Below are 26,216 nucleotides of genomic sequence, written 5' to 3' on the forward strand. Positions count from 1 at the left end.
TAGCAAGTACATTTCTGTACCTCTTATCAGTTTGTAAGCACTCACTAAGCAGTTTACAGTGTGTTGCCCCCAACAAGCTGGGTACTATTTTAGTGACCTAAAGAAGGATTGCACGGTTCGCGTGGACCCGGAGCCCTCCAGGATTCAAAATTACCACATTTGTCAACTTTCCAGTGTTGTGGCTGCAGTTATCAGCATTTACCACTGGTCCCATCAGGTCTCTCTTGTGATTTCTCCCCAAGGACCAGATTACCGATTAGTTGAAAGGGTTTGGTATCAAGCCCTGTATAAAAACAATACATTTTCAGTGTTCAGTCTAGATATTATTATTCTCTTTCCGATGTGATTGACCATTCTGGCAAGGTCTTTGTAGAGGTCCCCACTTCAAATGAAACCAAAAACTGATTCCATAAGTCAGTCTGGAGAATTTACTGTGCTTTAATGTGACGCCTAATTGTATGTATTTAAGAAACGTCCCAGGTGCATTAGAAGTACAAAATTAATGATCCAAAGTTGCATAGAAAATAATCATACACTGTTAAAAACCAACGCACATTCCCATGCCACAAAGGAGAACCACTAGTACACCCATTACTGGCAACTTGAACATCATTGTAATGTACAGAATTGATATCTAAATCTACGTTATCTATTGAGGGCCTTTCAAAATAGGATTTGCAGAATTTGACAGGTAATCTGCCTTGTGCTGCCCTGTTTTTTTCTGATAAGGAATGAGAGCTTAAATACAGAAATGGCCTCTTTGGCTTAATCCCCTGGAAGTACTTTACAGAAAGGAACCTGACAGACTGAATCTCTGAGCAGCATTGGATTTCTTCTCACTTAATTATAGGTTCTGAAATGTTGAGCTGATCAGAGGGTTGAACTGTGCTCCAGAACTTTAAACTAGTGCAGTTAGCCGTTATTTCCTTTTACAGTGGGAGAAATAAGGTGATGAAACAGCATGGTTCACAGCTTGCCTTCAAAATTGAACAAGAAATTTGTATAAAATTGGCTGATTGGGATGGAAACTATTCCTGGCAGATTTCGGGTATTACTCACATCAAAATAAGACTTAATTTAAAGCTCAGTATGTACTAATTTGCTATAATTAAAATAGATTCCAGACTCTCCAGTTAATGTGGAATCCTAAACAACACAATCTACCCCTTTTTCCCTCCCTTAATTTTTTTATTTGCTTATCGCACATAATGATACAATTAATATGTTGAAATTCTGCGTTCCAGTGTGGCCTATGCATGCATAGATGCATTTACGCGCTTATGCGGAAGCTGCTTGGGAGGAAAACAATGGTGCGTGTGCCCTATTAGTGCACGGCACTGCTCTGCCACATGCCACACATCCCTTCTTTCTATGAGGCTCGAGCATGGTGGATTTTCCCTTACGCGGTGGATCCAGAAATGGACCCCTGTGTAATGTGAGGTGCCCATATATTAATTACATGTTCTGATTTCTATGCGGAAAATAAATGCCTTAAACTGCAACATAATTTTTATATATGGCATTGGAACGGGCAACGTGTTTACAGTGCGGGCCTGTGTATTTATGGGCACCACTATACATGGACTTGAGCGACTGCTCAAGCCACGGGAGCGCACAGGGCGAAAGGTGCAGCACCATCCATTCCACTGAATGGGGAACATGCTTTGGCAGATGCGTTCCCGCAGAACCCCGCGGCCGTGCGCCACGCACCCAAGCCCCATTCAAATGAATGGGCTTGATCACATGCGGAATTCGCCTAAGGCAAGTGTCCACTGCTTCTAAAGATGTCAACCGTGCCTGCCTACTTGAAATCAGAACTGTGAATTAATAGGATTCTAGGTCGTAAATTAACTTTGTTTTTAAGATGAGAACTGAAAAGATATGGAATGGAAGTCAGGAGGAGCTTACTTATATCATGTGTTTGTTGCTGTAGCGGTTTTTCATATTTGCCGTGTTATAATTTTGTTATTACTCCTAATTCAATTAAAGCTTTTTTAAGGAAATTGCCTGCCAAGATTCTACGAAAGCTTTCTGTTTTCTTAGTACAGGTTGAGTTATTCTTATTTGACATATTTGGGACCAGCAGAGTGTTCATAGTTTGAATTTTTTGGATTTTGGAATCACACACACACACACCACAACACACACACAATGTTATACCTATTATTCATGGGGTTTAGAGGCAAAGGACCCTCATAAATTGGAAAAAATTTCGGACTAACCTCCCTCCAGTTTCAGGACGAAGAGCGTGCACGCTTGCCTCTTTCCCTCTTCTGATGCCTCAGAAAAGTTGTTGAGCTTTCCGACGCCATCATTAAGGAAGCCGGCCGACTCATGCACTGCTCCGCCCTTTCCTCACCGCAGGCAGTCTTCAGCGGCTTCAAGGAAGGGAGAGAGAAGCACACAAAGATTCTCCGCCTCCCTTCCCAATGCTTCGAAGAGCTGCATCAGCTGTCTGAAGTATCCAGAAAGAATGCGGGGGGACTCATTCTCCTTTCTCTGGCTGCTGCTGGCCTAGAAAGCCTTGGGAGACGCCTTCCCAAGCCCTCCCCCATGCAGCAGGGGCTTGTGGGAAAGGGATTCCTCTCTTCCTCCGGACCCTTCTGCCCTGAAAAGCCTTGGGAGAAAGAAAAAGAAAGAACGAAGTTGCCTCTCTTTCATCTTGCTGTGTCGTCCTGTGTTGGCTAAAGCATGGCTATTACAGAGTGGGCCGGGAGGGACATGGAGAGGAGGGGGATTGCATGTGCATTTGGAGGCCTAGACCTTGCAAATGTTAAAAAACCGTGTATACCCAAGCCATGCTACAGAGAGTGACTGTATAGGCTGCGATAGGAGAATTAAGTCCTGTGAGATGGCGGAATCCAAGCATGGTGCTGACGCAAATCCAACCTCACACCATTCACAGATCTGTGTCTCTCTCGCTGTGTCTTCCTTCCAGCCTCACCAAATACCGTACAGGTAAGTATCTCAAAACTTTTGGGATTTGCGGGAGTACTTTGGATTTCAGAATCTGGATAAAGGATATGCAATCTGTATCTTGAAAACTAATTAATTCTGTTAAAAACTATTCGTAGTGAATTATGCTCTCTTTTACAACATAAAGCTACCCACAAATTAGGGGTTTAACTTGTGCGGTCTTTTTTACTTCTGTGAAGTACGTCATATGGCTATATAAAATTTCAACTTTGCATTTTAATTAATTCTTCTTAAAACTATGACCTCTAAGATCTAAGTCCAGTTGTGAATCATCGCGTAGCCTTGTTGAATTAATGGTATTTCCATCAAGTGGTTGGCCTACTATCAGCAATTAATTTCATAGGTCTCCTGCCCAACTGGAAACTAAGCAACTGGATTTCCGCTTATTTGGTTTTTAAACACATTTAAATGTTGATGATCCCAAGATATCAATGTGAGTTTGGTTGGGTGTAGGAGAATGAATTTCATTTTGGGGACACTTGGCATATACTTACTGTGGCCTTTTGCTGCTGTCAGAACAAATGAGTCTTAATAGGGAAAATGTGTACTTAAATCATTGCCTACTAGGCTTCTAGCAACAATTATTTAAAGATCCCTTGGTATTGCCATCTTCATTTAGTCACTTGTGAACACATATGCTTAGCATTTATATATGTATGCCCAGCAAACTTCATCTAATTTTCACCATATTTGAGCTAACATACTATACATTCTACAAAGCATCCCTTATCAGGACTCTGTTCCACAATCCAAAATTCTCCCAATGGGGTTGTTGAGGGCTCCGCAGAATTAATGCCAGGTTTCACACCACTTGAACGTCAACAACTCCATTCTATGAAATCCGGGAATTTGTGGTGTTGTGGGACCAGCCGTCTGAGAGAGTCAAAAAACCTCAGAAGACAAATTCCCCAACATTCAGTAACATTGTGCGATGGCAGTTAAAACAGTGCCAAACGTCATTAATTCTGCAGTGTGGAGCAGCTGAGTGCGGACCACCTTTGGTGTCGGATAGTGCATGGAACAAAAACTGATGCCCCAAATTATAAACAATATGGTGTACAATTACGTCCAGGGCTATGGTATGAGAGTATAGGAAACATAAGTGCATTTCTGTTTAGCCTGGACCCCATCTCCAATAATATTCCATTATGTATGTGCAAATATTCAAAATCCAAAAAATTCTCGTCCCAAGCATGTGGAAAAATGAGAGAACTCACACTGCTATTTACATTTTTGACCGAGAATTATACTGTAAAATTTGGAGAAATGCAGATGTTAAAGGATAAAGCATTCTGGCTTAATTATGGGTCATTGAAATGCAAAATTTCTTTTTATTTTTTTTGAATTATGGTTAAGATTAAACCCCTTAGCCTTAACCTACTTCTGCCTAAGTGAATGTATTAATTAATTAATAGTTATTACTTGGATGCTTTGAAGCAATTTTTGATTATGTTGTAAACGTCTTGTTCTTAAAAAGTTTTACCTCTTCATTTCCAGACGGATTGCCAGTAGTAAATCTATATTTTCAAAAGTGATGGTGATAACAGTAAGTATTAAACAGTTTTAAGGGTCATGTTTGAATACCAGTGGTTCCTTGTTAATTTTTTAATACTGAAGATTGATTAAAGTGTTCCTTACTTTGCAGAAGTACCACACATTGATTTTCAAACTGACTTAGAAGTTGTGCAAAGAAAATACTGATTTAGGTTTTTGGTAGTTTGAGAGATGAAACTGGGAGGTAGGAGACAATCCTTTTTTCATTGTATAAAATCCATAAAGAGGATTCCTGGACTTGGTTCAGACTGCAGTACATTAATGCAGTTTCAGCTTTCCAGTTTCTTGTGCTCTTCCTTCTTTTATTTTCTTTTTTACTCTTTGTTGCTTCATAGTATCAGATCAACAGTGCGGTTGGTGAAATTACCAGGCCAGACCGGAATTTCTTGAATGCGATACTGCATTTTTGTAATGACATGGAGGAAACTAAAGTGAAAATGCGAATTTGGCCTGGATCAGATCGCCAAAAACAGCCCTGCTGGCACCCTTTTTTCCTCCGCAGAACGGCACAGGCCCCAAACAGCAAGCCGTCACTGGAGTAAAAAAACCCGGTATTTCCGGCTTCTTTTTACGCACCGCAGTATGTTGTGAGTGTGCCTGGGCACTTGTGACCTAAGTGGCGTGTGGCACACGTGGAGATGCCATGTGCCACTTACGTCACAATCGTTGCACCCCGTATGGATGGGATGTCACTGCGCTGTACTAGGGTTAGGGGGAATGTGAGGTTGGCCTGCATGGTCTCCTTAATCCTTCATAGCGCCCGCACGGTGCTTCAGCCTGTGTGTTTGGGCCTAAGAAAGATTTCTAAATACCATGTTCCAGTCCTAATTAACATTAGAAATATTTTTACAATTCTCTAAATTAAATGAGAAAGTAACTGACGCAGCATAGAGTACCGAGAGACCAAAAAATAGATGAACCTCTTTCCTTAAATCAAGTTAATACCTAGCAATAATGTTTGGGTTAGAGCCTCTGACGTTGGTATTCTTGGTATATTTGGAACAGTGAATAAAATCTCTTTCTTCTTTAAAGGAAATGCCTGACCTGGACAAAGCACCAGGATTTCATGAAGTAAATTCACTCACGTTCTAGAGGATGATGATCCAAAAATAAGGACCAGCTGGAAAAACTCTTGTTAGCCCCACTTGTTCATGCAAACAAGCTGAAGGATGTGTGGTAAGAAACAATTAATTAATTAATTGCTGGTTTATTTTATTAAATATCTGTCTTTTATGCATTTATATAAATATTGCAGCGAGGAACTTACAAAAAGAAGTAGGAAATCCCAAAGCAACCTTCAAACCCATTCTTGGAAATGATAAAATTCCTCTGGAGGGCGGATCGCCTGTGCCATCGCACAGAAGCTATCAGGTATATATTTTCGCTTAACGTGGGATAAACCCCTCATTAAACAAGCTGCAAGGTTTATTCACAACAGTCTGCCAGCGGCGCGCAAAGTTTATGTTGTCCTGTCTAATGCAGTACCATTATACCGTCATTCGGACGAAAGAGGAGATGAATCTTCCCAGTTATTACTTAGAATTAGGAATGCAATTGGGTGATTTTCGGATTGTGGGGGCCAATTTGTTTTACAACATTTAATGGGTATTGGGGGTTGCTTATGGTGACATATAGTTTTTTTATTTTTTTACATATAGTTTGTCTACTGGGGAGGCAGTCAGGGGAGAAGGAGTTCTGACCGTATTAAGAAAAGAGAAGCTTTTGTGTATGACTAGTAGCTAGTCCACCACTCTGAATCCTGAAGTTGTGGGTATAGCATTGTTCAAGAATATTTGATGTGGGTAAAGGGCAAGATGTTGTCCAGAGGGAACTCTCACTTTGCTGCTGGCAGTTCCCCAATTTATGTGCTTAGCTGTCATCTGTGAAGAAACGCCTGCATGGCTGTAATGGTTGAACACTCTAGAGGCCAGAAATTGCAAATTCCCCACTCAGTCATGGGAAACTACGGATGATCTTGCGCATGTTCAACATTCTCTCCGCCTCCGAAGAAGGAAGCGACAACTCCACTCTGAAGAATATCTTGCCAAGGAACAACTCCATATGAATTGCCTTAGATGAACAATAAAAAAGCAATAGAAAGTAGTAGCATGACAGCATTTGTCCTAAAAGCTTAACTTCTCAATTAGTACTATAGTTCACTTCAGTGGAGAGATAAACTTCACCCATTTGTGGTTGTATTAGGAAGCAAAATGCAGTTGTGTTGTCAATGTGATTATGAATGATTTATAAATTATCATTGATAAATTTTGTTCTCTTCCTTTGTTAGTGCTCTTATTAAAAGTGAACAAATCTATAGATGGAACAGAGATGATGAAGATGAGGTGTACCTACTGATCAGGCATTGGTCAGGCCTTGAATTGCTTAAGGTAAAGTCCTCTTCAATTTAGGGGAAGCATCTTTTATTAGTATCCATCATATGTTTCAATCTATTTAGTATAACCAAACTTAAGCTGTTTAGCTAGTTAATACATTACTCGAGGAGACTTGAAGGAATCTAAGCACTTCCTTTATCCGTAGTCCACTATGTGGTTTGGTGTTGTTTGATATGCCTCTGGCCTTCTGCAGATTTTAGCGTGGTGTGCCTTCTAAATTGTAGGGCAATATGATAGAAGCCATTTTTCATCTCTGATTGCGAGGGTAGTTGCCTCCTCCTTTTGAATAAACTTAGCTTCTGTTCCTGAATGCTTCCTACAGAAGCTGTTCTTTTTCGCTTTTGTTTGCGCAAAACAAACTTGGGGCCGAGAGGAAGGGCTCTTGAGGAACCACAGTTAGAACATAGGGACTAATGACTGTGGGCCACACTTTCTTTACCTTTCTTAGGCCTAGGGCTTAAAGACTCAAATGATTTTATATTTTTTGGTTACTTTTGAATGTGTTCTGACTGATGGGTTTTACCGTTCTATTAATTACGACGATCACTGCAATATGAAGATGATTTGACTCTTGTTTCTGTTGTCCTGGATACCTCTCCGGACCAAACAATCTCTTTAATTTGGAGATGGTAATGTAGCAGCATGATAATGACAACAAATGGTTTGATGAAATTCGAAAACTCAAGGAGATCTCATATTGAGCTAATCTATGGTATCGAAGAAATCATACTTCACTAAATACTTGTTTCTTTTTCCCAGTATGAGCCAGTGGATTTTTACAATCTTGCCAATGGGATAAGGTTAGAAGCAGATGTCTTTGTGATCATTGCAAATTAAATAATTTGCATCACTCTGATTGGATGCTATGTAAATCAATCAGTGGCTAGACTCTTTAACATTAACATATAACATTTTAGCAGTGTTCCTGGTTAGAAAATTAAGAATATCATAATTTGTTTTATTTGTTGGGTGTCCCTTTAAAGGAGAACAAGTTGAGAGTGTTGACTAAATTGTGGGTTTTGTTTAATCAGCATTTTGCTTCACAGTACTTGAGTATGGTGACGGGATTTGTGTCACGTCTCTTTTCCCACACATTTTATTGTATAGCTAAGAACTTTTAATTCAACATGGGTCTTAGTACATAGGCATGGGTCTCAGCTGCACAAGCTCCTTTTGGAACCTTCCAGAGCTTAAAATTTCCCAGGGTCCCACCACTCTCTTTACTGTACTAAATTAAGCCTTAAAATAAGGCTATGTAGTTCTAACTTTGGTTCCACAGTGTTGGTAATACAGTGCCTCCTCGCCATGAATTTTAAAAAAAAAAAAGAATAGAAACTTGCAGGAAAATGGAAAGAGACACAAGTATATCAAAAACACAACAGAGGTAGAAAAGATCAAAGAGAAGATCTGACAGACGGGAAAAAGACATCCAACGAATTAGTCAACTACAGTTCAAACAATCAAAGATTTGACGAGCGAACGAGATACAGTGGATAAAGCATCAAATTAGGACTAGAAGAAAAACAAAAGAGGACCTTTAAAAAAATTATCCCGTATTAGCGAATATATTGACCATAGCGAAGAAAGAGGAGCCGAATGGATAATGTTTAGAATAAAACTCCAAGTTGCGAGGCAAAAATACCTAAGACATTTTGGTATGCTTTATGAAATCGAGGACAAAGACAAAATTATACAGAAAGCTATGACAAGAAAATTTCGAAGGCAATCTATTAAAAAATTTAAAGACATACCCCCTCCAATAACACGAGACAGAAATACAAACTCTAACCCAACTTCTAAATATGAGAATAGACTACAGATGGGAGAATAGAAGATTGACAGTTATTTGAGCAAAGGGATACAAATAGACAATGGACAAGCAGAGAAATGGAAAAAAGATTACTAGGGGACCATAAAGCAAAGGAAATGGAAGAAGAGAGAATATTTCACAAAAGATGAGCAGTAAAGACAGAGAAAGGAATAATGGGTGAGAGGAAAAACCAGAGTAATTGGAACCAGAACTGCCTATTTAAAAAGAAGTAACGGAGAAAAGAAAAAAAGAAACGTTATTTATCAGTCAAGAAGTGAAACTTAAACATCAACATAAGAAAGAAGGAGGGGAGGAGAGAGATTGACAAAGTTAAATTTTACATTATAACATAAAAAATTAAAATTAACAATAAAACAAAAAATATACACACCACAGGGTGGAAGGGTGGCTCACAAAAATAAATAAATAAATAAATAAATAACTAGACTAAAAAGATAAAGAAATAAACAACCATGAAGTAATCTCGTGGAATGTGAAAGAATCAATGCCAATACAAAAGGGTATCATTTTCACAGAATAAAAACTTAAAGAGATATTATTGTATTTCAGGAACAAAATCAAAGAAATGAAATTAAAAATCTTAAGAAATCAAAATTGGGACAATGTACCTTCGCAACGAATGGGAAAAAAAAGGAATCGCCATTTGTTAACCAAAAATATAGCTCAAAAGGATATTTAAAGATATGCAGGCTCTATGTGCGTCGAGTGAAAACCCATAATACAAACTTTCGTGTATTGGAATCTATGCACCAGCTGAAAATAGGGTGTTGTACTTTCAAAAGTTCATGAAGAAATTAAAAAATACTATGACAATATAATAATGTAAGGATTTTTATTGCAGTAATTAAATTCCACGATATGACAGGAAATCCAAAAAAAAAAGACAAGAAATTTTTTTTTCCCAAGGCAGCTCCGAAAACATTTTTCAGTCTATAGAAGACATCATAGCTGATGTTGGCGATTATAAAAAACTCGCCGAATGGATACACCTTCCACTCTGAAGTCCACGATTCATATCGAGAAGACCTAATCTTTGCTTCTAAACCCAATATTACCTCAAGTAAAAGCCATGGAGGTACTGGTAAAACCAACATCAGATCACAACCCAATAATGATGGAATTAAAGAAAGACAACTAGACTATATTGTGGAGACTACAAGAAAAACCTACTAAATGACACGGAAGTAGTGAAGAAATTAAAGAAGAACTAAAATTTCTTCAAGGAAAATAGGACAGACGGAATGAACATAAAAACAATCTGGTACCAGCAAAGCCGTTATTAGAGGATACTCATCAAAATAAACAGTGAACATAACAAAACCGACGAAACAAATTAATGATTACGGAAGAATGAGAAAAAAGGAAGAGGAATGGAAAAAAAAGGGAACAAAAAAATTAAAAATAGAAGTAACCTTGTTACAACAAACATTAAAACTCTAACTTTAAATGATATCTTCAAAGAAATTAAAAGCAAACAGACAAAAACATTTGAATTTGGCATAAAGTAGGAAAACTATTAGCAAAAATTAAAGAAAACTAAAGAAAAGAAATTGATAACTGAATGAGGATAACGGTAAAATCATTACAGAACAAGATGAAATTAAACGTAAATTTAAAGAATATTTTGAAAAACTAATAACTATAACAAAGAAGCAGACAAAAGAAAAAGACAAATATTCGCATATAATTTATCTAAAGAAAATAATAACAAAATGAACAAAGAGCAAAAAGTAATATAAATCAAAACTTTACAGATATGAGATCTCTGATGCAATAATAGAAATTAAAAGCTGGCAAGACTCCAGGTCCAGACGGTTTATCTGCCATTATTACAAAAAAAAACAGAAAGAAATTATACTTGGCCCTTTAAGAGACCAATTAAACTATATTCAGAATGTGGAATACACGATTCCTGGAAAGAAGCATTAATCACATTAATCCTAAGGAAGGTAGAGATAAACTAGAAAATCAAATTATAGACCTATTTCTCTCATCAATGTGATTATAAAATATTTGCAACAATTATGCTGAAAGATTAAAGAAAATTTTGAGATACCAAATTCATGAAGATCAAAACGGATTCTTCGGATCGTCATATGAAAAATAACATTAGAACAGTAATCAATAATCGAACACTACGAAATTCCTAACGAGAAGAAATGGGCTATGATATGTTGATGCAGAGAAAGCCTTTGATGGGTGATTGGACATTCTTACAAGAAACTTTAAACACAATGGAGATGGGTTCAAGATTTCTAACATGGATAAAGACTATTTATAAGAGCCAAAAGCCAATTAAAATAAACCAGAAAGAACTGATCATATTAGATTGAAGGGGCACAGACAGGGTTGCCCACTGTCACCACTGTGTTTTGATAGTCCTGGGATATTAAATAATAAGATTAGAGAAGATCCGAATACGACGAGTAAAAATAAAAATCATCAGTGGAAGCTGAAAGCATTCGCTGACGATATATTTGCTTTGGGAAAACCACACGAAGCATAAAGCATTTAATAACAACTCATTAAGAATTTGGTTAAATCCGGTTTCAAAATCAACCAAGAAAAACATCAGTTATACTTAAAAATGTAACCACATCAGAGGAAAAGATATCAAAGAAAACGGGTTTCAAGGTTGTAATAAAGTAAACTATTTAGGGATAACTTTGACTAAAAGAAACATAGAATTATTTTCAAATAACTATGCGAAAACATGGAAAGAAATTAAAAGCACTATCGAATGGACTAAATTAAACTTACTTTAATGGGAAGCGCCGCAATTATCAAAATGAAACATTTTACCCAAATTCATATTTGTTCCAAAACTACCGTTATATCTAGAGAAATATTTTGAACAATGGCAAAGAGAAACTGTCACACTTTGTTGGCAAAGGGAAAACGCAAGGGTTAGTGGAAAATATTGACTGATGACAAAATAGAGAGGGCTTGGTCTCCCAAACCTCAAACTATATTTTACTCCTCATGTTTAAACTGGATGAAGAATGGATAAGACTGGACACGAACGTCTATTAAGTTAGAAGGTTATATTTACGCTATGGATTTCACGGATATATGTGTTAACAAACTGAAAATGATAAAAATTTTGATCATCATTTGTGAGACGGTCCTTACTTAAAGTTTGGAGTAAGATAAAAAAAATCAATTCTATAAAGAATACCACGTGGGTATCTCCGCAAGAGCTTTTTTCTAAAGAAAAAAACAAAAAACGGAATGGTAAAGTATAAAGTATATTAAACAAAGGATGCAATAACGAATACAGCATGAAATCTATGACCCAATTCAGAATGAGCTACCAAAATAAACTGGTTTGTATACATCAACTGACATTGCATTCAAGAAAGATTCAGCAGAGAACTTGGACTATCAAAAAGCAACAACGAATTGGATGATATCTTTATTAAAAAGGACAAGGCGCACATGCTCAAATTTCTACAAATATTGAAAAAAATAGACCTGGAACAAGAGGTAGTCAAACATACAATGGTACGATGGGCAATTGACATCGGAAGAACGATTCACTTGAAACTTGGGAAAAATCATGGAAGATACCAACAAATTTACCCTATGTCAAAACTTGAAAGAAAATTATTTTAAGATTGTTATATCGTGGTATATGACCCCAACAAAAATAAATCTGATTTATAAATCTGGAAGAGAAATGCTGGAAATGCGACAAGCGAAGGAAACCATATCACTGTTGGTGGACATGCCACATGGCTAAAGAATATTGAAGAGGATACAACAAAATGATGAACAGATCTTACAAGTCGAAATACCATTAAACCAGAATTATTTTTACTTAATTTGATTGGAATAGTGCCCAATAAAAGATTGAAAATACAAAAAAATTATACTGTATATGGTGACTCTGCGAATACTATTACGCGACATTACTGGAAGAAACCCAACCCAACCAAGAGGAATGGTTGATTAAACTAAGAGAAAACATGGATATGGACTACTTACCAAAATAATGAAGAATGATCCCCAAAGAGGTTGAGATGACTGGAGTGTTTGAGAATATGGTAAAAACACAGGATGTGAATCTGAGCTAATTTAAAGAAAGATGTGTGAAAAAGAAAGAAAATATAGAAAACATAGAGAACGTATGGTAGGTTGTAAGATACTACATATTGATCGAGTTATTTTCTTGGTAAGCCTCTTTAGTTTTAGCAATAACAAATATGAGATAGATATTAATTTGTTGTAAATCAACAAGAAGTATAAAAATTAAATAAATTAGAGAGATCTACTGCTAGTTTGTTATTGTAGATCAGGAGAACCAATTTAATGTCAAGGATATGGATTTAGCAGTTAAGATAGGGAGAATTAATATATCAAGGCTACTCACGAAGTAAGATTGTGATGTTTTAGTGTTTTTTAATATGTGTTTATTTATCTGTTTAATGTATCTCTGTTTTCTCAAGATGTTTGTTCTTTTTTAAACAATAAAAAAAAAAATAAAGAGTTTTTTTTCCCTTGGGAGCTTCGATTTCTATTTTTCCTTATTACTTTATTCTGTCTTTTGTTTCAGTTGTTTTCCCCCACAGTTTTTGCATGTTTGTTTATTAAAATTCATTGCCTATGCCTTGGTTAAGAAGTGCAACTGGTGTGTGTGAAGAGATTCTTCTTCTGGATGAGAGAGCATGATCCTTTGCTTAAGAGAAAACAATGTGTTTGTTCCTCTTTTATCGCGTTTCTTCACATGGTAGCAGTAGGTCTTTGGAGAATCCTTGCGTATGTTGGGCTGTTTCCTAAATGTCTGCTTCAGCTTCTAGTGCTATTAGCATTGCAGAAAAAAAAAAATCAGTACTGCTATTGGTACCAGTGTTGAGATCAATAGATCTGTCCCAGAAACAGAATTGTTCTACACTGGAAAACAAAGAATTAAAAATGTAACCAAAGGTTTTGCAAAAACAAATGTTCCAATATTTATTTTTATTTTGTTTAGAATACAGAACTTAAACTCCATTGTATAATTTAGTCATGGGATTTTTCCAGTACAGATTCTAGGAACATGGCTCTAGAATGTCCAGATAATCAGTGTCTGAACATTGAGGAGAATGTGAATCAGAGTAGAACTGATTCCAAGAGATGTTCAAACTAGGCTTGAACCTTGATATCACTGCCTTTTGTTCGGTTACCCAAATTTTTAAGATTGGAACAGTCAGTACATTGAAGCAACTTCTCAATTTTTTTGCAATCCTGGATTCCACTCATGAAATCCAACAATGGAGTGACTTGTAACCAGGCCACACCTCATTATCTTGGTTGCTGTTTCTTTATTGAGACTTAATGAGATGTTTACAGTTACGCCGTTTATTCTTCCTTTTACTGACCCACTGTCACTGGGATTAGTATCCAGTTTATCTTAAGCATGATCACAGTTTTGTAGTTGATCACTACACAGTTCCTGCACACCACTGTACTCACATATTTAGACCACAGCTACTGCCTGATGCTGGGTTGGTACTTTTTTACATTCCTGTGCCTATCTGTATTGGTTACCGGTAGTGAATCCACTCTTTGTCCATGACTGATTTTTTTGGACACCTCTGTTTCTTCCTTTGCCCTAGCCTATATGGGGATGATATAGCCATTTTATTTCTCATCAGTGTTGATATCTTTTGATTGATCTATCCATTGAAGCCACTTCGTCTTTAGTTTAACATTGTGCCAACTGGAACAAGAAATCAAATAGAGAAGAGCAACTTAAATTAGATGCAACATCTAAGACTGAAAGAAAAAAGCATTTTCTTCAAAAATAAATATCATTACAGCAGTAGAGAACTGGAGAAGAAACTAAATATATGAGGCAAGATTCTTTGATTTTCAAATAAACCCGGAAGGTATGGCTTATAAACTAGAAGAAAAAGGCCCATACAGACAGGCAAAATAAAGCTGCTTCGGGTCACTTTGGAGGTATGCTATTTAAATAACACACACATCTTAAGGGCCAGAGCTGTACCAAAGCCATGCTCCAGTCCTAGGATTGGAGCACAGCTTGGCGCAGCTTCTGTCTCTTAGATGTGCGTGTTATTTTTAAATAGATACCTCCAAGTGACCCTAAGCAGCTTTATTTGCCTGTTTGTCAGGCCCATGATTATTTCAAAAACTGAAGATAGTTTATACAGAATTAAAAATGTAAAATAAAACTTATTTTCACAAATTACTTACGATTTATATAAGGTAGATCAATAAAGAAGATCTTTTTTTAAAAAAAATAGGTAAACAAAGAATAGTCAAATTGACAGAAAAGCAAAAGTCTGAATTGAGTAAGAAAATGACATAGAAGAAATATAGATGTAATAGACAGTGAAATCAGGGAAATCCCCTAGCCCAGATGGTTTTATACCAGAATACTACAAACATTGTATATCAATTGATGACACCGCTACAAAGAACTATGAACAAGATAATGACTACTGATGTACCTAAGACTGGACTCAAGCAAATTTTAATTTTGATACCAAAAGAAAATAGACGACAGATCCAAAAGTTATAGACCCATCTCTCTATAAATTAATGCGATTATAAAATAATTGCCGCTATATGGCAGAATGACTAAGAAATTCTAATAAATTGTATATGAGACTAAGCATGCTTTCTACCAAACAGACTGATTAAAGTAATATTAGAATTTACCAATCTGATATAATATCATGAAAATATAGGACCAAAAATGGACTTATTTTTACTGCTGAGAACTTTCGACAATATCAATTGGACATTTATGATAATAATTTTTAGAAAAATAGATATAGGAAAATTTTCTAAGATCGGTAGAAAAAATACATAGAAATCAAGAAGCTATCTTATTGATAAATGTGGGAAATGTACATTGACACAACTGACTTCTCCCTCATTTGATTTTTCTTTATTCTTTTGAAAGACTGTTGGAAAGTTTTGAACTGGGCAACAAGTTCACCTTAGAGCTTAGAGAGTAGAGAAGGGGAAGAACTGTAAGCAAAAATGTTAATTCTGGAAATTTCAAAACTGAGCTCTGCATAGGCACAGAATCCATGTATATGAATACATAAAGACCACTCAAAGACCCACGTTACAGCTAACATCTTCTCCCTTTAACTTGGCAGGGCTGTCATTATCTATAATTTGGTTTACAATGAATATTTCTGTTGCTGAAATTTTACTTTTTATCTTCAGTAAAATTGGATTGTATGGTTCAGTCTGTATGTGGTATCATGAGACCTACATTTTAAAGAGCCTTACTGATTATTCTTACAGGTACTTTCGTTACACACCCTATCTCATTCCATTCAGCTGAAACATTTGAATCCCTTTTTGCTGTCTAAAATGGATGATGAAAAGGTTAGCTGAAGCTGCACTGCAAATTTTCAAGAACACGGAGCAAAATGAAGGGATTTCCCGCACATCAGATCGTGAGTAAATACATTAAGATATAATACACTGTATTTTTCTATACTACAACAGTGTGAAATATTGGCAAAATTTATCTTCCCTGGAGTCCATAATGAAAGTTTAATTCGTTTTGATAGGGTTGAATTGTCCCATGTATTTATTAAAATTTAGGGATACTGAGTTTAGGTAGAGGCTCAGCACAGAGTTGAAACCTATTTGTTGTATTAATTATGCGAACAACAACATATAAAGTATCACTAGACATTTAATATAATATTGTTTCTCTTCTCATTATTTTCTGTATTTTTGTGTTTATATGCTGTTACTGCCTGATCCTTCAAAATTGAATGTTGTGTTGTTTATACAAATGAATAGATGTATTGATGGTGATGATGATGAAGCTGATGATGATGTATCAGCCTCTGTATCCTCAAAGGGGAGAGTGATACAAATGAATGATGATGATGATGATTGAGATGTGTGATGATGATGATGCAAAGGAACTTTGAGGCTAACTGAAAGAAAGAAGCTGGTAGCATGAGCTTTCATAGACTTGAGCCTATTCTCAGATGTGTGCAGAGTAGGCTCAAGTCTACTAAGCTCATGCAACAAGTTATTTTTTAAGTTTCAAAGGCATACAAGATCTCTTTGCATGCTGATTTTTCCAGACTAACACTGCTATGTCTTGATTGTACCGCAGACGTTTAGTGCATTTAATTGCACTTCCTTCTTGCTGATAAAACAACATTGTCAGTTCCCCTCTTCATGAACCATATTGTTCACATATGGCCAACCCCCTTCCACATGCAGCTTTGACACTTGCAGATTTTGATTAATGTGTTTTCTTAGGAGTCTCTAGTCTTCCATTGGACTCTGCTGGATGTTGGCCATAGGTCACCTGGATGACTTGAAGATTCCTGGAAAAACATCTCTAGACTTTGTGGGTCCTCCAGCATGATTCCATGGTAACTTCCATGATGTTGACTGTAGAGTTTCACTGGAGGACCTACGAGTCCTAGTGGGATGTGCTGTCAGGTTAAAAAAATAGTTTAGTATTTTGGGTTTCCATTTTCACGGTCTGTGCCCCTAACCTCAGTGAATACCACTGCAGTTGAGATTTATGCATCTCTCATGATACGATGGCTGGAGAAAAAGTAAATCATTCAGTGTTCTTCAGAAATGATGGTGTTTTGTGTCTCCCTAAAACAAATAACAACAAACAAACAACAACAACATGACTGATGATACATGACCAGGAACATCTCATCTCTGAATAAATCTTGCCAAGATCTCAAGGTGGAAATGATTTGAAGTCACACAACCATACAGTGTATCCCGCGGATACGAATGCGCCACCTTACGAAATTTCCGGTTTACGAAAAAAATCCATTAAAAAAAAACGTTCCGGGTTTCGAAGGTTTTTTCGGGTTACGAAAATTTTTTTGGTGCTTTTCGGTGCTATTTCGCACCGAAATCGCAGTTTTCCCCATTACGCCTATGGCTTTTTCGGCTTACCGAAGCATTTCGGGTTACGAAAGCGGGCGGCGAACGAATTATTTTCGTTCCGGGGAGGTACCATTACACACCATCTTGAGCTGTGTGTGTGAGGTTTCCTATCATGCTAGTGGTTAAGGAATGGGACCTCACATGTACATTACCTAGAATAAAAAAGTGTTTATAGAACGGCAGGCTATAATTTGATAAAACCTGCTCATACATATTCTGTTTTTATTCCAAACTATCTGAGTCCATGGATCTTCAGAACTGTAATTTACAGTTTAGTCTGTCTCTGTAACCTATGAGAAGAAGTTAAACAAGCTATCCAATTGTGTGTTGAGGTTTTTTTCTTGTTGGGTGCCATTTGCATCAGAGAATTGCATTTCATTCTAGTCTTGAATATTTTAATTTGTGGTAATATTCCCTTCCTTCTTTGTCATAGACATGAAAGGTTAATGAATTCATAGCAAACATAGACATGTTTAGTTTTATTTAAACAGTTATATTTTACTTCTAGTGCTTTGCTACCAGTCCTGCACCATAAAGCTAAAAAAGGACCACCTCGTCAAGCCAAATATGCTATTCACTGTATCCATGCAATATTTTCCAGCAAAGAAACACAATTTGCACAGATATTTGAGGTAATTGTTTTTAAAGTTTTATGGTTATGCTGCATTTGTATTTGTGAGACTTAGGGCCTGAACAGACAGGCCAAAATAAAGGTGCTTCAGGTCACGTTGGAGGTATGCTGTTTAAATGACACATGTATTTTAAGATGCCAGAAGCTGTGTCAAAACTGCACTCTAGTCCTTAGGACTGGAGCATGGCTTTGGCACGGCTTCTGGCTTCTTAGAACGCATGCATCATTTTAACAGCATACCTCCAAGTGACCCGAAGCAGCTTTATTTTAGCCTGTCTGTTTGGGTCCATAATCATATTTGACGTGTTCATTATAGCAGACATTATTATAGTTACCATATATACTCAACTATAAGGCAACATCATATATAAGTCAAGGGCAGGTTTGGGGCCCAAAATTAGGGATTTTGATATGACCTGTGGATAAGTTGGGGTATCCCTTCCTCCCCCACCGCAGCTCAGCTGTCCCCTTGGAGGGCCTCCCGAGGACACTTGAGCTGAGGAAGGAGGGGGAAACAAAGGTTTGCCTCCCAAGTCTTTCCTCAGCTCCGCTGTATCTTCAAAGGATCTCCGGAGGACGCCCAAGGTGAGAGGGGAAGTAAACATTTGCCTGTACCTGTCCCTTCAAAGGGACCTTTGGAGGACACCTGAGCTGGGGAAGGAGGGAGAAGCAAACACTTGCCTCCCTTCCTCAGCTTGGCTGTCTCTTTGGGAGACAGCCGGGCTGTGGAAGCCACTTGAGGGACAAGCCTTATTACCATATAGCCCCGTATATAAGTTGACCCAGGTTTTTTGGGTCACTTTTTCAGCATACATTTTTCGACTCATATCAAGTATATAACTTCTTCAGATATTTAAAATTTGCTTTGTAAAGAATATTTGATTAATAGGTTCTCTTAATTATTTTAACAGTTGAAAATATTTTTCATTTACTGCAACAGACTTAGAGATATATGGATCTCAGTAGTTCCTTTCATTTATACTCAGTGTTTGTATTTCTTTTTAGCCTCTACATAAGAGTCTTGATCCAACCAACCTTGAACATCTTATTACACCTCTGGTTTCCATTGGCCACATAGCTTTGTTGGCACATGATCAATTTGCTGCCCCATTGAAATCTCTGGTGGCCACATTTATTGTTAAAGACTTGTTAATGAGTGACAGGGTAAGAGTTTTCTAAATTTTAATTTCAATGTACACAGCAAGATATATCTGTTTTCTTCATATACTAGCTTAAAATATGGCTATATTGCTCTCATAGTGTCAAAGTACTGGGAATACTATGGTCTGTTACAGATGGCCAAAATAAAGCTGCTTCGGGTCTCTTTGGAGGTATGCTATTTAAATGATGCATGCATCCTAAGAATCCGGAAGCTGCACTAAAGCTGCACTCCAGTGCTTAGGAATGGAATGTGGCTTTGGTGCAACCTCCGGACTCTTAGGACCCATGCATCGTTTAAATAGCATACTTCCAAAGAGACGCAAAGCAGCTTTATTTTGGCAGTCTGTAACAGACCTATATAGCTCTCATATTGTCAAAGTACTGGGATACAGTGGTTTAATAGTTAAGATGCCAATTCTGACAATCGGAAGATTGGAAAGTTGGCAGTTCGAGGGTTGAATGTTGCATGATGAGATGAGCTCCTGTTACTATTCCCAGCTTCTGCCAACCTAGCAGTTTGAAAGCATGGAAATGCAAGTAGACAAATAGGTACCACTTTGGTGGGAAGGTAACAGCGTTTGGTGCAGTCATGTTGGCCACATGACCACCGGAGTCGTCTTCAGACAATGCTGGCTCTTCGGCTTAGTAATGGAGATGAGCACTGCCCCCTACAGTCAGTTATGACTATTCATTCATGACAAGGGACTACCTTTATCTTTACTGTTAAGTAATAACATTATTTAAACCTTTCCAATTTCAAGCTAGGCAAGACAGAAATATAAAAGCTAAGTCCTTCAAAAGAAAAAAATTGGATTGAATGTCTCTCATCTTTCCTGCAGCTCTTCCCTTTTTATTAAAATCAAGATTTTTTTCTTCTTCAACCATATGCAAGCACATAAATTATCTGAGCATTACAGAATGGACATGTTTACTGCATTCCTGGTTTCACAGATCCATTCTCTAAATAAGTCTGTGTCCACAAGAGCATTTATTTCTCTATACTTTATTATCTGTGCACTAGTTCATATATTACCATCTTACTAATGGGATATTCTGGTGCTTGTTTCTACTGCTGGAAGAACTGAGAATGACTTCCTTAAAAATTGAATATTTTTCCCAAAGTATAAGATACTAAATAAATAACAAGATATATTGCTTTATTCAGATGCCAGGAAAAAAGACAGTTAAACTATGGGTGCCAGATGAAGAAGTTTCTCCTGAGACTCTTGTAAAGGTAAGTCATTTAAGAGACTTTATTTGCATAATGATTTGCATATTGCCTCCTGTTTTACATGCTAATTTTAACTCCAGGCTAATTTGGCTTTTTGTTGTTGTTTGCACATCTGACCTTCTATCATTCATAGCCATACTCTTAAGTTTTCCTTTAAGATACAATATGATAGACACATCTTGATTTAGTCTGAGGACTGTGCTGTTTCAGGCGGCAAACTATAATACAGAGAAGAATAAATGAAGTCTTGCTGTTGTGAGTAGGGTGCTCTCAATAATGGTTTTTAATTGGAGGAGGGAATTGGAAGTCAATGGGGTAGATAACGACCCCATCATCTGTTAGTTTTATTTTAATTATTTTGTGTTTTTTGTCACTGCTTATTTGTGTGAAACACACTTGATTCTGCAAACACAACACTGCTTTCATTGTGAAGCATTTGTATACCCAGGAATAGACTGTAATACTTATCAGTGTAGGAAAATATCTTACAATATGCAGTATAAAGTTTCCTTTTCTTTATTACAATGCATGAGTTAATTTGTTATTTACATGCATTTATTACATATATTTTTTGCATTAGGTGGCAGTCTTTTAATTTATTTTCACAGTTATTGTGTAAAGTTGATACGTATTGCAAGGACCAGTTGTGCACGTTGCTTGTTCTATAGTTTAGATGGCTGAAATTTTAAAGGTTCTAATCTCTGACAAATATTATTATTTCTCATTGTTGTGGATATTTCTGGCAGCCTTGCTTTTGATTTTTAGCTTCATGATATGCTAATGTGGTTGATCTGCAAGTTCTAAGAATTAATGTATGAGTTAATGTGCTATGAGTGAATGCAACTGAAGTTACAAAGTTTTGTTCAGGTTCTGAAGAAAATTAGTCATGAAGCCATAGCTATACATTCCTTTCTGTGTGTCCCCCCCCCCCCCACGTATACTTTACATAACAGAACTGGGTTTTTGATAGAGATCACTATTTTGACAGTGTAGTGACTAAACGTGTACTTCAAGACAGAAACATGTCTTGATATTCTCCTTCAGGAGCAAGCTATAGATCATGCTTTAAATTTTGTTAGATATATATAAGCAAAAATGCATACTGTACAGAAACATTTGAAAAACATCAATTATGAAAAATAGGACTATAAAGAAAAATTAATTCATGTGGTTGGAAATACACATAGGAAAAAATAGGCTAATATCTAACCGAAATGAATCAGATACATTACAATGTAAGATTAGGACTCATTACAATTGCCTCATTACCTGTTCCCAGGCCAGGCATTATGAATGAATGAGGGTCAGCTGTTGGCCTCATTGAAAGCCTGGGAGAGGGCGGGAATGAGACAAAAGGCCAATAAAAGACCACTGACTGGCTTTGAAGGAAAAGACCTAGAAGACAGAAGTTGCCAGATACCAAAAAGCATGTAAGCGTGGCAGACTTCTCCTTTGAACCTGGGTAGCAAGGGAATGATGGACTGTTGTCTAGGATTTTGATCACACCTTGTTTGCTAGAGCTGAGGAGATGTGCCCAGGAGAGCAGTAGGCAGAGAGATTTAGGCTTCAAGCAGACGGGTGGCTTGGAGTGGTCTGTGGCCAGTCCAGCTGTACACCTTGAATGGTGCAGGGCTGTGGTGACCAGATACTGCAGTCCCAAGGCCGGCTGCAACGGCAGTCCACAATGGACAGCCAGCAAGGAGAGCTTTTTCTGCTCCTTTTTGTGCTGGATTTGTATCACCTTAGGCAGCTGTGGTGTGGCTTTGGCCCAATCTGGAGGCATACGTCTTCTAAATGCCATGCCCCCAGATTGGCCCGAAGGCAGTGCTTTTGGCCCGTCTGTTTCAGGCCTTGAAGGGAGCTGCAAAATGAGTCACTGTACAGAAAAGGGAGAGCCAGGCAAGTTGAAAAAGTAAAGAGAAACCTAGTGTTGGCTGAAGTGGAATGAACCCCCCCCCCCCCCCCCCCCTCATCGGAGATACCTTCCTGAAGCTATTTCAACCAGTACATTGTATAATTGCCTACCTGACGACTCTCTAAACCTAAAATAAGGACTGTACCTAGAACTATGGAGAAGACAGAATGTAATTGCTGGCAAGCTGCAAGCAATGAACCAAGCGGTAGATATTATGAAAAATATAATTTATCATGTTGAAGAATTTGCACATGACTAAGTCAATTATTTGTAAACATATGCAATGATAATAGCAATAAAGGTAAATAATAAGACAGGGAAGTTTTTTTTTCTTCCACATTTGTTAAAAGAAAATTGAATTGCAATCTTAGTCTGCACATACTATGCAAATAAGCCTTCATTCCATTTATAATGGAGGAAAAAGCTCTCATTGTGTCAGGATTGCTTTGTATTCCAGGAAGAGGAAGCTTTGATTGCATTCATCCATCCTGAAAGATACTTTCTAGAGGAGCACCTGTTTTCTTGTTATGAATATTACTTGGCTATCAATCAGTGATTTAAATCATTCAGATTTACAAACTATATGATGGTCGCATGGGTGGGATTGTTTGGGCTTAGTTGCATCTTAAAGGAATATGCCAATTTCTGCCTACTTTGAATTCAGCCCCATCCACTGTTGGCATGTACAACCTGGCCACTCTACTCTGAAGGAATGTGGAACAAAACTGAAACCAAGATTTCTTCCTCAATGGAAAAGGTTACCAGTGAAGCGCATTGGTGTTCTCAGGGTTGAATTTTGATTCATTCTGCTGATGGTTATCTAAGCCATTCAACCCTGCTGCATACCTGAATGGACCATCCGCCCCCCACCCCTGCTTTTTCTGAGGAGTCTATTGTAAAAAAGATTGTAGATAGTTGTTATGGAAGATTTTGCCAGGAAAATGTTTTATCATACTACTAAGGCTGCATCTACATTGCAAAAATAATCCAGTTTTGCACCACTTTAACTGCCATGGCTGTGGATTTGTGGGAATTGTAGTTTGTTATAACAGCAGAGCTTTCTGACAGAGAAGACTAAATTTCTCATAGAACTACAATTCCCAGAATTCCATACCATTGATCCATGACAGTTAAAGTGGTATCAAAGTGGATTATTTCTGCAATGTGGAAGTAGCCTAAGAGAGCCAAACATAGACACATTAATATCATAACCCAAAAGCATTGTACTCATTTTCTTCTCAGATTCTGGATGATTTGAAAATTCCACTAGTAGACATCTGCATTGCTACACTATTATTCACAGGTTTGTTCTAAACTGCAGAGAAGCAGCAATTCATACCCAACCATTTAGTGTTAATTACAGGGCCTATATAATGTTTTAAAACCTTTTTCTACTTTGTGTTTGTACTGCCTTAAGAAGAAATAGGGGAAGAGCTTGGAGTCACATTTTAAAATCTCATTGGGTCATGAGACTCCTGCCTGGCCTAGGTGGTGATAGGAATTAGTCCATTTGTGAGTGGATCTTTTCCCCTCTCTTTTTCTTTTTCCCTTTCCTTTCCTTTGTTTTTGTTTTGTTTTGTTTTTGGTGGTCTAGAACAGTACTTTTCAGGCTTTCTGACCAGTTATTTGTAACCAATATTTCAGGCACTGGCACTATATTTGTGCCCATTGGCTACAGTTCTTTCCTGGAAACTCATCAAGGGCCATCAGCCAGTGGCTTAGGAACTAAGCATAAGTCCAAGGACCACCACTTTGAGTAACAGTAGTCTAAATTTTTTCTTCAATTGATACAAAACATGGCAGCCATGGCAGTTCGGCAATATTACACCTATTTTAAAATCATTACATTGGCTGCCTATTAACTTCCGGGCACAGTACAAGGTGTTTGTTATCACCTATAAAACCCTACATGGCCTGGGTCCAGTCTACTTGAAGGAACGCTTCCTCCCATACAATCCTTCCCATACACTCCAATCCCCTGGGAAAAAACCTTTTACAATCTAGAAAGACCAGACTGGCAGTGACCTCCCGGAGGTCCTTCTCTGTCACCGCTCTAAAAACTCGGAATGACCTGCCGGAAGAGATTCGCCAATTATCTTCACTTGAGGCTTTCAAAAAGGCGACAAAAATCTTTCTCTTCTGGCAGGCCTTCCCCAATTGATAATGGCCAGAACCAACTGAATCCCCCTTCTTTTATTATTTTTCTTATTTGTGGCTTGTTTAGTAATTTTGTCATATTGTTATGTATTTTTAACCATGTTTTATTGTTTAATTTTATACTTGGGAGGGAGGGTTGTGCTGGGGTCTTGTGGGGCTTGTTGTTTTTATTGTTGTATATTATATAAACTTTGCTGTTACCCGCCTTGATCCTCAAAACGGAAGAGGTGGGATATAAATAAATATTTATTATTATTATTATTATTATTATAGATATAAGTTTGAAGTGTAACATCAGCAAGCTTTTGAGAAATTAGTTTTTAGAAATTGGACTACTGGGCATGTTGTATGTAAAGCGTTCACAGCTGTGGCCCCCACACTTACCAGAAGAGATCCATCTCATCACCACCTTAGAAGCCTTTAAGAAGGCACTTAAGATGGATCTCTTCCGGTGGGCCTATCCACCTGATCTTTTATAGTGGATCTTACAGAATTTTCCACATCTGATTGAATAGTACAGAAACAGACAATGATTTGGCTATGTTAATGATTGTATTGTATTTTGGCATGTTTTTATTAATTATCTTACTTAGTATGGTATTGTGTAATTGTATTGCTTGATTTTATTGGTTGTAATCCCGCCTTGATCCACAGGGAGAGGCGGGAAATATAAATAAATTTTATTTTTATTATTATTTCTTATGCCAAATATATATATATATATATTTTCAGATCCAGGCCATGAAGATGATGGTCCGATGGTTGTTAGGAATGAAGAATAGCCACAGTAAATCAGGAACTTCTACCCTGAGACTATTAACAACAATATTACACAGTGATGGGGACCTTACAGAGCAGGGGAAAATTAGGTATACAAATAATGGCTTAAAAATAAGCACAATGAGCAATTTCTTAAAGTTGACTCAGGAAGCAAAAAAAATAATAATAAAAAAATTATATTGTTTCTGATCCTGTAATGTGCTTGTAAAGCAGAACACAGCTTGTGTGTTGCTGTGTATGAGTAATGGAGGGATCTAGTATTCTTTCCAAAGAAGTGACACAAATTATGAATCTGACACAGCCATAGCAACTAAGTTAGATTTTATGCTATGATTGCTTTTTATTTCTTAAAGAATTAGTTTTTTCTTACTATTGTTACAATTAAAAAGCAAAATGGAATAGTGAGGCTATCAAACGATACTACATAACCAATATTTCAAGTTACATAATGGTTTAGTTTCAGTTATATCTTGGTTTATTAATCTGAGAAATACACAAGAATTTGCCCAGCACAGAGTCGCTTTGTTCTTCCCCTTGGATAAGGCATGATTAAATTGGCAACTTTTTAATTTGACTTTGGCCTGTTACAGACTGCCAAAATAAAGCTGCTTCGGGTCTCTTTGGAGGTATGCTGTTTAAATGATGCATGCACCCTAAGAATCCGGAAGCTGCACCAAAGC

General features: G+C 37.3%; 1 protein-coding gene across 1 annotated transcript in view; it reads left to right on the forward strand.

The window, feature by feature from the left end:
• The window catches only part of PDS5B (PDS5 cohesin associated factor B), a 136,081-nt gene that overhangs the window by 88,859 nt on the left and 21,006 nt on the right, over positions 1-26,216 (forward strand). Inside the window, 4 exon segments of the mRNA XM_042457262.1 lie at positions 18,170-18,293; positions 19,298-19,456; positions 20,619-20,687; positions 25,489-25,625. Of these exon segments, the coding sequence (XP_042313196.1) occupies positions 18,170-18,293; positions 19,298-19,456; positions 20,619-20,687; positions 25,489-25,625 (489 nt within the window).

Source organism: Sceloporus undulatus, chromosome 3 (assembly GCF_019175285.1).
Source record: "Sceloporus undulatus isolate JIND9_A2432 ecotype Alabama chromosome 3, SceUnd_v1.1, whole genome shotgun sequence".
In the NCBI taxonomy this organism is placed as follows: domain Eukaryota; kingdom Metazoa; phylum Chordata; class Lepidosauria; order Squamata; family Phrynosomatidae; genus Sceloporus; species Sceloporus undulatus.